The 17,006-nt window shown below is 33.9% G+C and overlaps 1 protein-coding gene and 1 pseudogene across 2 annotated transcripts; both read right to left on the reverse strand.

Annotated features, from left to right (window-relative positions):
- Positions 1-7,428: 7,428 nt before the first annotated feature.
- Positions 7,429-8,877, reverse strand: LOC144574266 (aspartic proteinase nepenthesin-1-like). Its single transcript, XM_078324189.1, has one exon. It carries the CDS (start codon positions 8,868-8,870, stop codon positions 7,590-7,592), a length of 1,281 nt encoding a protein of 426 aa, XP_078180315.1. The 5' UTR covers positions 8,871-8,877; the 3' UTR covers positions 7,429-7,589.
- A 3,304-nt stretch (positions 8,878-12,181) lies between these two features.
- On the reverse strand, positions 12,182-13,623 carry LOC144574335 (aspartic proteinase nepenthesin-1 pseudogene; annotated as a pseudogene). The gene has a single exon (XR_013518187.1). The product of XR_013518187.1 is annotated as an aspartic proteinase nepenthesin-1 pseudogene (transcript).
- Between the last annotated feature and the right edge of the window lie 3,383 nt (positions 13,624-17,006).

Consider the following 17,006-nt stretch of genomic DNA (forward strand, 5'->3'; position numbering starts at 1 on the left):
TCATTATTATGCACAAATATTAAAAGATCTTGTACATCACTTAAGGTCGGATCTAAACAGAAATATTATGTTACCTCGGAGAATAGGCACTCCCTACCCACAACATCTAAAATTAAGACATCATGGCCCTTCATTACTTATCTGACGGCTCAAAACTTGATCTTACTAATTAGATAATACATGTACAACAAATAATATGAAAAAAATTCCAAAAAAATTAAATTAAATTATTTACATCTTATATAACCAAATCATAGTTATAATTGTCCATCTTATAAACTTTTATTATTATTTACCCCTCCATATTTAACAAATATATATGAACCGTTCATTTTCACGTGAGAAATCAACGGTTGATCTGTAATTAAATTATTCCATATTTGTTTTAAAATGATCAAGGGGAAAAATTGAACGTAACCAACATAAAAATTCTGAAGTTTTATTATGTTTGAGCTTCGATCTAATGTGAAGTGTTCATAACCCTTTGATGTTTTGATATTCCGTCGACTTGATGGATAGGTAAATAAAAATAAATTTTCATCAAAATTTGCTGCAGGAATGTATATGCAGTGCTCTTTAATTTCAACGGTTCCGATCGACCAACGGACGACGCGTTTATGTGCGCCTTCATTAACCCACAAAGCAAGAGTATATGTTTCATAAAACATATACTCTTGCTTTGTGGGTTAATGAAGGCGCACGTAAACGCGTCGTCCGTTGGTCGATCGGAACCGTTGAAATTAAAGAGCACTGCATATACATTCCTGCAGCAAATTTTGATGAAAATTTATTTTTATTTACCGATCCATCAAGTCGACGGAATATCAAAACATCAAAGGGTTATAAACATATGTAAATCTGAACCGTTTGATTAAAATTGTGCCATCCTGATTATTAATGGACATTTCCATTTAACAATCCTAGTCACTATTTTTTATGTAGATCACTTCAATGACAGTTGGGTCCCAATTTTTAGTTTAACAAGACTCCGAATTTTTTCTGTGCCGTACTTAGGTTTATTTTCATTTCTCCCTCCACACTTTTCATTCCAGCGCTCTTTCTACTGTCTCTGACAATAATGTCCCACCATCCGAAGAATTCATTTCAGTACCTTTTCTTCCTTCTCTGACAATCATGTCCCATTGTTCAGCACCGTGTACTACAACGAAATATGCATCTCCCGGCGCTAAAAGTTAGTATCACTGTGCGCCAGACAATTTTGGTGCCCGCCAATTCTAAAATTCCGCCTCCGATCCAAACCCTAGACACCCGCCTTCCCACCTCTCAGCGTTAATTCCCCATCGCAAAAAGGTACCGATTAGTTCCATCCTCTCTTGTATTTTGCGTTTTGTAAATCCTCAATACTTCCTATTACGTGTTTGTCTAAATAAACTTAGATGATAATGGTATCTCAAATATATCAGGACAATTCGTTCTCTTTTAATATAATCATCTATGTTTATTAATTTTAATGCAGCTCCTGTGAGTAACCGGAACAAATTACCGATTGATGGGTTGACAATTGGAAAAGGAGAAATCAAACCTGAAGATTTATATGCTGCCATTAAAAAAAGAATTGAGAGAGTCTTAATCCGAACAGTTCAGATTTACTAATTATAATTAATCTTTTTTTAGGTCTTACGATGAAATCTTTGCTAATCGATCTGACCTATTTGCAAATTAATTGCCCACAAACTTAATCATTTAAAATAATTTCTAAAAACATAACTCCTATGTAGCAGAAAATAACTAATTGCTCTCCCTTTTTTCATATGAACTGAACCAATCCCCTTTCAAATTTGTAGTCCAAGGTCTTAATCCACTTGTCTTTGCTTCTTACAGTACTCTGTGGTTGGTGAAGTCAATGTCTTTGCTTCTTACAGTGCTCTTAGTGCAAATATAATAAATATAAGGCATTATTTGCAATAATGGCAAAATAAATTGTGCAAACACCCTTTTATCATCTTGAAAGTGTCTTTCTTGTTTTAGAAGGTCGAATGTTTTGGACAAATTCGTTCAACTAAAACAATCCACTGTGTACTGAGGCTAGATAAGCAACTCAGGATTTGAAATTCTTTTGCTTTCTAAACAAGTCTTGATTCCAACTAATGCCAGTGAAGGACCACCAGGGGGGGTGTTTTTTTTTTAGTTCAGTTCGGCAAGTAGCAAGACTGAAATTGGTAAGAAATCAATTTGTAACTCAATGAGTATGTTAATGTTGAAGAGTAGGCCTGGTACAAGATTTGCTCCTGTACAAATTATGACTGGTTAATGAGCTACAAGCACTTAAGAAAATAAATCTAGCAAACATTGGTCCTATAGAAATTTAGTTACCATGGCCTAATCCAAACTCAGCCACAATACAATCTAAACTGAGAAGTTTGAAAAAGTTGGTTTTGCTTTTATTTTTTGGAGATGTCACTTGCAAGAACAGTTACTGTTGCGCCTAAGTTATTTGGTTTAAGTGAAATTGTTGCAATAAGTTGCTCATATGTCTTGGTGCAATGTGATGGTCAGAAACTAAAATCAGGTCTATTACTGGTATGTACTGGTATTCAGGATGTATAGTAAATTTTTGCATCTCTTCAGTAAGGTTATATGTCATTTTCAATAAAGGAACATAGATTTTCATTTGAATTGCATTTTTTATTATTTAATTAAAGCTAAATTTTATATTTTCATGCTAAAAGGAAGAATCATCAAAGAGCAGAAAAGCACCCGTCAGATGATGCATGCCCATCTTTTATCTTGTAACACCTGCCCCTTTTTTTTCTCAATAATATGTCTAATGGATAAAAAAAACTTGCCTTGTAGGTATACTAAGTCAAGTATTGAAAACTTTGCAAGTAATGAAAACTTTGCAAGTAATAATGGTTTTTCCTCCCCTCTTATAAGATCAAACCGAACTAGCTAGATTTAATAGAACTAAATCTTGATTCGTGTTTACAAACTCTTCCGCAGCTTTGGTTCTGTTGGTATGAAGAAGTCAGAGAGTCATGTCTTTGTTTGATTTGTCCCTTTGTTTGGATGGTTGAAAACTTGAAATTTATCAGAAATAAACAAAGGATATCGGTGCTTTAAAAATGATCTGGTCATTTCCATGTCTGGTACCAAACTTGAGCTCTTGTTAGAGATAATAAGTGACACTGAGCTCATTCTGTTATTTCAGTTACAGTGGCAAATTCTGCTCTTGTGCTATCATGGCATAGTGGTGCCTGTACTATGGGATTGCATATCACAGCAGGCAACAGTACTATGGGATTGCTTTGTTAGATAGTAGCTAGATATTCTAAGACTGTTATATAACAAAGCAATCCCATAGCACAGTTGACAGATACCTATATTCGAGAAGGGGTATGAAAAGGATCCGGCAATTGTTGCTAAAGAAGCTATTCAAGAAGCTGCTCATAATAAATCAGATGTTGTTCTTGTTGATACAGCTGGCCGCATGCAGGTAATTTTTTTGTTCTTCTCTTACCGGAAAAAAGTATCTTAGTTGAAGATAAGTGTATACAGTGATAATAATCTTGGATTTGAATACCTCAAGATAGAGTTGAATTGTCCAATTTCAAAAAGTTAGCAAGAAGAAGTAACTAATATCTTTGCATCTATGCTACTGGATTGAGCGTGAGACGCGTACTAAGTTCATGTGTCAATACACAGTGCAAAAGCAACATGTACTATGGGTCAGTTTGTAGTGTCCTTGATCCTCAATTTGATGATTTTATCACAAAAATGTATGCACAACTTATCCAAAGACCTTCATACAACACATGTGCATGTTTTCCTTAATTTTTTAATATTTTTAATAATTTTAATAATTTATTTCATCACTTTTTAGTTTGTGAGGTGCAGTTTGGATCATTCTGACATGTTGTTTTGTTATTTTTGTGTAGAACAAACCATAGACCCAAATTGGATGTTTTTTGTGTCTAAAATTTCAGGAAGTCATAATCTGCACCCACAATTTATTTGAACTCATTGTATTGCCTAGAGCTATGCCAAACTTAAGTTTTTCTCAATATCAGTTTTGTTCCAGTTTTGGTTCTGTACCAGTTTTTTTATTTTCTGACAACCAGTTTTGTATAATTTTCACAGGACAAACTACAACTCCAAATTGAGTGTTCTTGGTACCAAAATTCTCAGGATATTAAGATCTTTTACCATGATTTATTTCACATTTTTATGGATTTTCTAAATGAGTTGAATTTGGGGTTTTGTACAGGAAAGTACTGCACCAGCAACACGTACTATTGTACCAGTTTTTGCATTTCATGAGGTCAGACTTTGAGAATTCATTATAAATGGTAGTAACTATAATGTCATGTGTTTTATTTGGTTTAGAACAAAAGAATGTTTAGCAAATATATCATGTCTTTAATTGATTAGAATTTCTCTTCTGGTCAAATACTAAAAAATAATTAAGTGCTCAGCTCTTTTATAATTGGGCAAATTTTGTATGCATAGGAGCACCATGTGAATTATTGTTGCTTTATAATACCTTCATTTATTTGAGATTTTTACCAGGCAATATATATTATAAGTACATTATGAGGAGCATTGTATAAGATTGAAAAGCTGATCAAAACTTTGTTATACCAATTAGTTCAAATATCTCTAATGCAAAATAATGCCATATTTTAAGACGTACTCGAATTAAATACTCACAAAACGGTTTGTTGATCATATAATAATTAAATATTGCTTGTTGCTATGATTTACTTTTGTTGAACATTTAAAGCGGCATCTCAAATAAACAGGAATATTATTGTCTATAGGAACTAAACTTTTTCAACGGTAGTCTCATTGAAATAATATGTCTAACTATAAAATAATATAAATTGAATCAATAAAATATTTCCAAGGGTATTGTGCTCCAGCATTTCCAAGGGTCTCACTATAAAATAGTATAAACAGACTTACCAAATCATTTTCAAGAGTAGTCCCTTGGAAATAATATGGGCTCTCAATAAAATATAGTATTCGTTCTGTTTAGTGGGTTATGGGTTGTGCAAAAGTATTTCCAAGGGTGGATAATAAGCATTTTCAAGGGTTGGCATCAGGGATTTTCATGCGCTATTATTTTCAAGGGACTACCCTTGAAAATAGTTAAATGTGTCAGCAAACTCAATTTTATTTCCAAGGGCCCTTCTTACCCTTGAAAATACAGATGCTACCCTTGAAAAAAGTGGAAATTCTAGTAGTGTAAATTTCTAGCAGCAGTTTCTCAACTCTAATAAATATAGTGGCAGACCTCACATTCAACACTTGAAAGTTGAAACATAATTTTCAGACAGTTAGGTCTGGATATCTGAAAAGAGAGAATTTCGAATACAAGATAGTTGTGAATAAGTGGGATACATTCGGTATATTGTTGTGGCACGTTCAGGGCGGATCCAGTGTAGTTCAGGGGAGGCAGCTACTATTTGGATTTTCAAAAATAGTATAAAAAATAGGTGGATTTTGGTTTTGCTCCCCTGAAAATTAGGTTGCTCATTTTTGAAGAAAAATGAGTCAAGTTTTTTCTCTTAATTGCCGATAAGAATAAGCCATTTTTTCTCTTGAATTTTGTTGTTAAAAAAATCATCTTCTTTAAGCCAATTTTCAGATAACAAATGAGGGAAAAGAATCTCACAAAAGGGTTCCACATGTCATTGATCCAATATAATGTTTCTTGTTATATTTTAATTTTTGGGTATGCTTGGTTTTTGGTGAGCACATGGTTTTTTCATGTTTTTTATGTATTGGTCTATGATGGTGTGGGTGTTCCCAAAATAAAGGGACCATATTAAATGAGGAGTGTAAATTAATTCAAATGATGGCTCTATGATAGTGGGCCCCACTAGTCGGATTGTCATCTAACACACCCAAATTGCACCCAAATGTGTGTTAAATCTTGTAAAATCCATATAAAATCAACCATTTGGAGGTTTTTCGCGTTCTTCATATTGAAATTCTCGGTTTGACGCGTAGAGCATCATTATAGATTTTATTTTCAATAAATCTAAATCTCATTTTTGTGAATTTCAAAAAATTAGATTTTAAGACATTAAATCGATCCGATAAGATATTTGAATCCGATTTCTGTCCCTCCCTGGCAAAAATCCTACCTCTGTCCCTGGACGTGTTTCCAACTAATATTTTTATAAGTAAGAAGATATATTGAACAAATTATAAGACGACATAAAAATACTAGATATAAAAGGAAACTGCAAGATCAAGTTGCTTCCGCTGCTGTCATTCTGATGTTGAATTTTTGTACGATTCGTTATTTCTACCACACTCCATTCTTTATTTTTATGTACTTTTTGAAAGAAATGTACAAGGCACGTGTATGCCCGTTTGCATTAGCAAATAAGTTACGTGTATATCCGTTTGCATTAGCAAGAAATGTCCTAACTATTTTTTTCTGTCTTAATTATACTACAAAAATATACTATTATCTACGAAGGTAAAAGGTCAATATTTCCAAAGGTATACCAGTAAAAACGTGTATATTTCCAAAAGTTAAACGTGTGCTTTTCTTAATTGAACGTGAGCACCCAGAACTAGAAGTGCTTTTATGATAATCATGTATATATCGAGTCTTCTATCTGCGAGATGATTGCGAGATTTTTATTGTGGGTTGTGCACATTAATTGGTTGGTATTATTCGAGTGCAAATAAAGGTTGCGCGCTATTGGAATATATATAGTGTCAAATTAATTGACATGATACAAGTGCGTCAATAAAGCGTCCTCTATTGTGTGAAATTAAAGGTAAGTGTTTCTCCTGTTCATCATGGTGGAGCTAATAAGAGATAATGAGGCCATCCTCGTTTTTTTTTTCAATATTTTTTGTACTTGTGCATAATTTTTTGCAGCATCAAAATTTATATGCATGATTGACCTTCATAGGAAGTCCGGTTCATGCTACAAGAATGAGACAGTATCTGCGATAATATATAAAAGTGTTTTTTTTTCTGACGGCGACATTGTCGCATATATTTCTATCGGTAATATTGATACACTCAAAAATAACATGCTCCTATCGGTGTATCTTCGACAATAATATTTTTTTCCCTCGTACGGATAGTATATATTATTTCTTGTAGCTATGAAGTATATACTGCTGCTGCTCTATATGCGGATGCTTATCACCGTATATACTGCTTGAGATCATGTATGTATCTAGGTCAACTATGAAGCATTAATAATAAAAATAAAAAACTTGGTAATTTGCGTAGTAAGCGGGTCAAACTCGGTCAAAACAAATCAAGCTAGGTTGGTCAGACTTGCCATGACATCACTTAATACGCCGATCAAGTGAAGATCAACTCTTTCCATTAGGATCTGATTGATTTGGCGCAACCAAGTTGAGTCAGATGATCATGCATACAACCAATTTAATCATAATATTGTCATTGATAATTAAATAGAAAATCCCCAAGATGATCATGCATAAATTTTATTATACATTATAGTTGGACCAATATGGTTGGTCCCTCCATCACACATTATTTTTTATTATACATTACATTCAGCTACATGGATGCTTTCGTTATTTTTTATTATATTTTAATATATATAATAATCTCAGAAATCATGAGTTCATTTCTTATAACATTGATTTGGAGCAATCGCTAGCTTGCTATTTTTCAAGTCATACATGACTTGCATGTTAATCTGTTGCTGGTTGCCTAAGGTCGAAAATGAACCGGATGTCGCCATGATCGAAAAGCACAATACACCTAGTTCATCAAAATCATAAATATAGTTCTCGCGTGGCAGTTTCATATCTATGCCTTCAAAGTGTAGAATCACTTTTGATGCTTTCACCTGAGATGGCAAAATCGATGCCGATGGTGGTGAAAAACAATCAAGATTATATACACTTATATTAGATGCAGACAATTTCATGTCTGACAAAAGAGCCTCTTTTAGTTTGTTATAAGCAACCTCTGGTAGTGTAGACAAGGTTGTGCCAGAATCCACCAATGTCCCATCGTTGAACACCGATTTCGGGATACTTAGTCGTTTGGTGCCAACTGTTATGCCAGTCATGGCAATGAAGTAAAGGGATTCATAATCAGGAGGGCCCTTGATAAATTTACTGGTTTGTACTGGTGCCTTGATGTTTCGGAAGATCTCCTCTTGGGTACCAAACCTGAGAATGGATCTCTTGTTGATATTATCTGTCATACAGTGTGAGAAACCCGATGCACCGAGCTGAGACACCAGGGAGTTTGGTAACTTAGAAAAGCCAGCTATACCAGAGCTGTTGTTCAGATCCCCACCATTTCGAAATCCACATCCAAACCCAATGTGTGCCTTGAACTCACTACTGGTACCGAATGTGAAGATCTCACTTGAAACATATCCATATGAATATGTCTGATCGCCATAAGCATAGGAGTACATACAAAGGTTTTTGGTGCAATTTTCCTGCTGGCCAAGGGCTTGACACACCTTGTTAGAGCACGGTAGCGGCGAGAAGGTGGACGACTTGGTCGGGTCAAAGAGCGGGGATGGTTGGGGCATACATTCTGTGCATGGTTTGCATTGGGTCCAAATAAGGTCACTGCCGGTATCAAACAAGAAAGGATAAGGACGGGGAGGGGTGCCGATTGCTAGCTCTATCACGTACTCGTTACCTCCAGATGGATGAAATGGCATGTTGGCTCTGGAAAATGGGTTTGAGTTGTAAGCTAATTTGGATGTTAACAGTGCAAGTCTTGCTTGGCTCCGGTGTGCAGCCCGCTCAACGAGCTCGAGCTTGGTGAGTTGACGGCCGTAGTCGACATGGGTTAGCTCCAACTGAATATCTGCAGGGATACAGATGGTTGGGGTAGCAAGTGAGATTATGAGCAATACAAGAGAAATTATATGCATTGTGCTATTTTGTGTCCTCCTACAGGTGGGATGAGCTCTTATATAGGGCTAGTCGCCTAGTCCATTTTCTTTTTGAAGGTGACTGCCAACAATTTTATAAAAAAAGAAAGTTTTATTATTACATAGAATCTCAATTAAAGTACAGATAACCTAAAAGAAACCATTCACACTCTGTACATTACTATTTCTAGTCTAAATTGCTAGACCCAATAGCACGCTTCGGTTTCCTCTCAGTCCATTTTCATGAATTATGAAAAACTTAAGATTTAATTTCGAGTGATGAGTATTTGAAAAATTGTTCTGAATTATTACAAAATTTGATGATAAATAAAAATATTGCAAAAATCTCTGTAACAGTAGCCAATGGTGTGCAAGTACCTAGGCATAGGAGAGACCAATTTTTTTGGAAAAAAATAATACGAATATATTGTACATGCCATCATTTACGGGAAACTTATCAAAATTACACAAGAATTAAAATGCAACGTGATATTTACATTAAAAAAAATATATGTCATATTTCAAGAGATAGACACACGAAAGATAATTGGTGAGGACTATTTCGAAAATTATTTCATTAGTAGACATAATTTATGGAACTCTAGATTAGGACATCCAGATAATATATTATAAAAAAAAATATTTGTCTTAACAAATTTGAAATCAAATTGTTGCGATGTTTGAAGATATGCATAACAAACTATTTTGCCATTTTCAAACTCTAAAAAAAAAAACAAAAATTTAGAAAAAAAATTCATTCCGATGATTGGGATCTGGTCCCAATTGATTCATTAGCTAATTTACATTTTACATTTCGGGTAAAACCAACTTTTTCATGTCCAAAAGAAAAACTAGAGTGCAAGATCGAATTGAGGCACTGCTATCTGGACCCAATATTAATTTCCAAATTCCAAATGTGAAAATTTTAGTCATTTTTGTTGCTTTATCTCGATAGTAATACATTCTCATATTAATAATCACAACAAGGAGAATAATTTATTATTCTACATTTGATCGTGTACTTGAATATATTTCTTTAAAAACAAAATAACTTCAATGCCCAACATTGTTTTTGGGTATTAATAATAATTGATTTGAGAAACACATTAATTTTCTCAAGCAATTGGTTGTTGACACGTGTGTGAGTGGGTCCCAGAACCTATTCTCCATATACATATAAAGTAATGAGAATGATTTGGTACTACGCGGCTACGCGCATAAAAAAACCATAGGGCAGTTATTTACAGGCACAAAGTAGCACTTCCTTCAAAGTATCATCACTTTTTGCGGAGTCAAATTGTGAAGCATATGGCAGGAATATGTATGTAGTGGTAGACCGCTAGTTCGGTGCCTCTCAACCTCATTTTATTTGTTGTATGAACGCTTCAGACATTCTACTCGGTGCCTTTCAACCTCATTTTATTCCTTATCCAAACTTCTTGGGACATCCACTAGTAGAGTGGAAAAATCGTGCTATGCCGTGATTTTGGTCCGTGTTGTAATCAAGTTAATTTTTCACATGTCGTGCCGTGACTAAAATATCAAAGGGTGGCCACGGCACGTGAATAGTCACGCCATGTTCAAACATGCCTCGCATGACACACGTTATCATTTAATCATAATTTAAGTCAGTTTATTCAAGATTCATCATTTAATCCATATCTAATGGTCCTAATTACATGTGACTCGTGTGACTACGTGTCGTGTCGTGCCGTGATTAGATCTTTCACGTGACGTGTCGTGCCAAAGTTTCAAAGATGCACTAGTGCCGTCCCATGACGGAGCTAGCTCCGCCGTGCCATTTTTTCCACTTTATGCACTAGTGCCCATTAGGGGTGGATCCACATGGTCCCAGGAGGGAGCAGTTGCCCCCTGGACTTTGAGTTTTAGTAAAAATCGGAACGTTCTAATTGACTTGGCTCCTTCTAAAATTCTTTTTGTCTCTCTCTAGATGTTTGATTTGTAATTCAAGTTAAAATTAGGGTCAAATTAAAATATTTTTTAAATTATAATTGGTAATTAAAATTATAGATTAAAGAATCAAAAATTACAAGTCAGAATATTAGAAAGTATTAGTTAAAGTATTGTTTTTTATCGAGTACTTAATTAGTTAATAGGTTTAAATCTGATTAGCTACTTAAATCTGATTCGATGTCTTTTTACTCCTCTAACAAAAATCCTCGGTCCGCCAATGCCCATTAATACCTTTTTTTGTGTCCCCTATTGCCTAGGGGTGTCAATGATACTCGTTTACCCATTTATCTTATATGTATCGCATTCGGTAAGACGGGTATGGATAAGACTTTTTTTCTGTTAGCTTATTGGGTATGGGTATGGGTATGGGTATGGGTATGGGTATGGGTATGGGTATGGGTAAAAATATTTTTTTTCATTAGATAAACGGATATGGGTATAGATTAAGACTATTTCGTACCCGTTGGATAACGAATAATTATATAATGAGAAAATGTATGCATTTTATTGTAAGAAGAATATTATGCTAAACATTTTATTTTTTAATTTGAATGTTTTGTTAGTTAACAAATTGAATTTGTTAGAAGAGTTATTTGTTATTTTGATTTTTTTTTAATTCATAAAAAGCTATTGGTTAGAATAAATTGTATATTTGTATTTTAATTTTATATTAGTAATTGTGATTGCATATGTATGATATGATAAATGTTGATAGGTTATTTGTAAAAATAAAAATTATTATATTTGTATTATTCGTTAGTCGCTCACTACCGTTTCGTTACCCATTAATTTTAACAGATATGTGTAGGATATGAGTAAGGTCAATTCTTAGTAAGTATGATTATGAAAATAGTTTCACCCTACCCGTATCGTAGCCATTGACATCTCTACTGTTGCCTTTGACAGATTTTTCCCTACAAATTTAGTGAAGGCTATTTTTAAGTTAGGTTCCTTATTGGGTTCTGCCAAATTAACGGGTTCCTCAATAAATTAGAAGCCCACAAACTGGGCCTCTTTTGGGCTGAAATGGACCAAGTTAGGCTCTTATTGGGCCATTAGTTGACCAAAATGTTAGTAAAAAGAACTTATATGAGGAATTCAACCTTCAGACACATTGTTCCTATTTATAGGCTTCGATCTTAATCGGGTTATCTAACCTTTGTACTGCAGCAACCCGAAGAAGCACCCTTCAAATTTGAAGCAACCAAAAAAAACCAGAGAATTGAACTCTTGGATTGTCACCACACTTTATTCGATTCAAACCGATCTATATAAATAAAAATACATTAAAAACTCTAAATCTGGTAACAATCTGAGAACTCAAGAGTTCCATTAACTGACCCACAAAGTAATTAAAATCCTAATTAATAAAAATTACCCCGTTTAATAAATTTAAAGCTACATTGTATCACACCTAGCTGGGGCAAAGGATAAAATGCCATTCTCCAAATCATAGAGCACATACATGTCCTGCTGCTGGAAATTTCCAATTATTGACCCATCTGACGAGGGACTGATTCCCGCACAGTATAATCCGGCACTTCCATCGTACAACATATAATTCAACTCCGGCAGCGTCATATTTGCGCCATCAAAGTGGAATGTAAGACTTGGTATCTTAATATTCGAGTTTGGAGGCGGAGGCCATGGAAAACAGATGTCTAGACCAAAATTATCGTCGGTCACCATTGTGAGGTTAACCTGAGTGTTAAAGGCCTGTTGCACAAGGTTATATGCGTCCGTTTGGAGATACGCTATTGTTGTACCCGAGTCAATTATCACCCCTCCCGTACCATCCGCATTCAATGCGAATGCCGATGCAGGAATCGGTAAATGGGTTTTTCCAACTGTAATTCCAATTAGGCCAAGGTAGTACAATGACGGTAAAGCGGTGTTAATGATGAAAGGGGTGGATTGTACCGGACCAGTAATGCTGGAACTGTTAAGGTTTGCCATGGAGCCAAACAAGAGAGGACTACTAATAGGTGAAAAGAAGTAAGTGAGACAATATGCAAACCTTCTTGGACCCAACTGGTTGACTAAAGACAGGGGTCCACGACCTAACCCGACCATGCCGGATCCGTTGAATAGGGATCCTTCATTGAGATTACCACAGCCATATGCGATGTTTGGTACCGTGACATTATTTGACCTAGTACCAAAAGTGAAGGTCTCATTTGCGAGAACACCAGCCGTGTTAGCGCCATCGCTATAACTATACATGTACACACAGATGTTTTGGTAACAAAAAGGGTTGTCAAGGGCTTGACAACCGCTGCTTGAACAAGTAAGACGAGAGAAGGTTTTAGAAGCTAATGGATTGAAGTAAGGAGTCGGTTGGTCGACACAAAGGACACAAGGGGCGCATTGAGTCCATATGAGGTCACTACCAGTATCGATCATGGCTGAGTAGGGATTAGGTGGGGTACCTATTGCTAAGTCCATTAGGTACTCACCTTCACTTGGTCGAACAAGAATTTTGACGGGTGCAACCGGATTTGCAGCGGTGGTGGTAGTGGTAACTTTTGAGGTTGAAAGAAGTGTGGTAGCTCTAGACTTGCTTCTTTGTACCGCACGTGAGATGATTTTATGTTTGGACAACCCATAGCCAGCATCTCTGTGTCTAAGAGGTGCACGAAAGCCCATATAATTAGTATTAGCATTGTTACTATAAGAAGAAGTAGAAATGGATGGGGAGATGAAGGTGATGATTGTTAGAACTAGAAAGAGTGTGTTGTTAGACATTTGGAGGTTCAGGTTGGTTTCTGGTTGAACAGAGTATGGAGCTAATTATTACACACACTGGTTCGAATTATAGCAATTGGAGATAAATATATATATATATATATATATATATATATAAATCATTGGGAAGGTTTGCATGGGAATTCACGTAGCGTTCCTTGGATAGGGTGAAGATCTAGTAAATGAAGTCTGACTATTTGGAAATCATCATCGAGTAATATGAAAAATATGAATCCGATCGAGAGCTATGAAATTGTATCTGGTGTGACAAACTGGTGTAGCATGCCATGCAAGCGTTTCTTTTGTTTGCTATTGATTTTGAATTATTAAACTGGTGTAGCATGCCATGCATCCTCTGATTTCTTTTTATAGATCATTGAAGCTTTTAGAGGACTTCAGGTCTGTAAGCTAATTAACTCCTGATAACTGAATCTTTATGTGATTAAAAGCTATCTCTATATGATATATAGGAATGAAATCTGCTGCGATCCGAATTTGATGAACAGTGCTCTGAAATCCCTACTTTTCCAAATCCAACCATTCAACTTTTTCTGTGCACGCATCTCCAAACAGCTAGTTTTTCTATGCACGCATCTCAAAATAAATCAACAGTTGGATTTGGAAAAGCAGAGATTTCAGGATACTGTTCATCAAATTCGGATCGCAGCATATTTGTTTCCATGATATATACTATCTCAATTGACAATGCATTAATTTCATTGCAGACATTTTGGAGAGGGATATATAATATACGAGGAGTGCTCAAATGCCCCCATTAATTAATTCATGCCTCAATCGTACTTTAATATTTTTATCTTTAATTTTAAAGTTTAAATAGACGATTTGAACCGCTCAATCTAATATTCATGTTAAAATATGATTGGAGACCAAATTTCATATTTTTTTGAAAACTTTTTATTATTTTTTAAGATAGATACAAAATTATTGTTTTTTAATGTTCTACAATTTTTCGAAAAACATTGATTTTGTATCTAACTTAAAAAATAGTATAAAAATTTCAAAAAATATAAAATTTGATATCTAAGCACATTTTAATATGGATATCATGTTTAAAAATTCATATGTTTCATTTGAACTTTGAAATTGAAAATAAAAATATTAAAATACAATTTAAATATGAAGTAATGGGAAATTTGAGCCCTCCTCATAATTTATACTATCTCTATATATGCACACAAAAATAATAACGTATTATTTAAACAATGTCAATAGTTTAATTCAAACGCCATCCCACTGCCATTTTATGTACTCTTGTTAATATTAGTTTAATTATTATAATAAATATTGTCAATTTTAATTTATAGCCCTTATTTTAGGTGAGTATGCATATTTTAGCATATAATTAAAAACATCAATAACACAATAAACAATTATGTAAACCTTTATGGTGGTCTGATTTTTATGTAATTTTGAATTAATATAATCTGATTAGTGCGAAATATCTTCATAATATAACGCAGATCGAGTCCTTCAGTATAGTATCCAAACTTTCAAAACAAAATAAAATAAAATAATAAGAATACTAGAATTAAGTTTTTCTAAATTAATTTTAAAATTTGATATCTAATTGTAAATTGTAATATCAATTATCTTATATTATAAGTAAATGATCTCTTTGAATGAGATAAATTATGTTGACAACAAAATTGTTTGTAAAAATTACAACAATCCATCAAACTATTGTCAAAAAAAAAAGTTTGCAGATATTTTATGTAGTTCAGATATCCGAAATTTTTATTTATACCATAATAATTAAAAAAAAACACTTTGATTTTGGGAGAATTACATATGTATTTGGACCGTCAAACCAATCTGTAGCTCTATTTTTGAGGGGTCACAGATTGGCTTGGTGGCCTCCCAAAACCCAAAAATATACTGTAATATTAAATATATTTAGGTTTTGAGAGGCCTCCAAACCAATCTGCGACCTCCTCTTCCAAGAATGAAGCTACATATTGGTTTAGAGGCTCTGCTAGATGCGGAATTTTTCATAATTTAGGATTTTTTTTTTTGGGTTTTTTTTTCTGAAATAGTATAAATAAAAATTTCGGTTCAGAGAGATAGTGTATTGAATATGATATGCAGTTTCAACACCAATTAGTAACTCCTCTACCAGTTTGAAAAATTAATGATTTAGTTTTATATTGGCACGTGTCCGATAAAAAAAACTTTGAAATTGTATTAACTTTGCTAGAAAACATATATAATGTTTAATTTTATTTAATGTATTATTTCCGTTAAAAATTCTCACAAAACTTGTGCTGTGGCCTCTGATCACTACAGAGGTGGGCACTTTGTAAGCTGCAACAAGAAAACCTAGTTCATGTACCAGTACAACAAAAAAAAAAAATTAAAATTCTGCAACTGGGCCAACACGTTTAATTTATTATAATTACAATTCTTAATAACAGCAAACGTTGCTTTTTCTCTAAGGGTAACAGCATTCCCGGAGGTTTACTGTGATCTCCAGTCTCAAGTTCACAGTGTGTGTGTATATATATATATAGATGGGCTATGGTGCATTGCAATGCATAGGCACCCTTGTGCATTGGACCATAAATCACCGATCAAAGTCCAAATGACTGATCCAAACTGTTCATCTTGTTCTCCATATTAATATGTGCTTGGAGACCAAATTTTACATTTTTTGAAATTTTTTTACTATTTATTAAGCCACTTTGAAAATCGCTGATCCAGTGGTCCAGAAATTTTTACTGTTTTTACTGTTCATCCGGATTTTCAGATTTTCAATAAATCTAAAAAATTCCAAAAAATGTAAAAATTGGTCTCCAAACACATATTAATATGGAGAACAAGATGAACGGCTTGGATCGGTCATTTGGACTTTGAATCGGTAATTTATGGTCCAATGCACAATGGTGCCTATGCATTGCAATGCACCATAGCCCATCTATATATATATAAATAGATGTCATTTTTTTAATTAGGTTGATTTATGTTGATTGAGTAAATAATTATTTTGTGTTTAATATTAATTCTTCATGCTTCCCTTCATCTATAGCGGTTTGTTCACAATTTTAAGGATAGTAATAAATGAAGTTATTCAGCTATATAAAAACTTTTAAGAAAATGAAATTTAATCAAATTTGTCAAGCTTGATAAAAGACTCTAATTAGTAATGATAAAGATGTCTAGTTTTTTTTTTCTACATACAAAGAATAAAGATATATAATTTTTGTTTACTTTTTTTTTTATAGATAGATCGGTTTTCACAGTTGTAAAAAAAATATTTGTTCTTCTATAACTTCTATTGGTACGTCAATAAAATATGAATGGTTATTATTGATTTAATTGGATGATTGTTATTTTATGAAAAAGTTTTTCAACAGGGATATTATTGTAATTGCGTAACTACCATAATATTTTTGTGTGAGA

This window comes from Carex rostrata, chromosome 22 (assembly GCF_964058835.1).
Source record: "Carex rostrata chromosome 22, lpCarRost1.2, whole genome shotgun sequence".
Taxonomy (NCBI): domain Eukaryota; kingdom Viridiplantae; phylum Streptophyta; class Magnoliopsida; order Poales; family Cyperaceae; genus Carex; species Carex rostrata.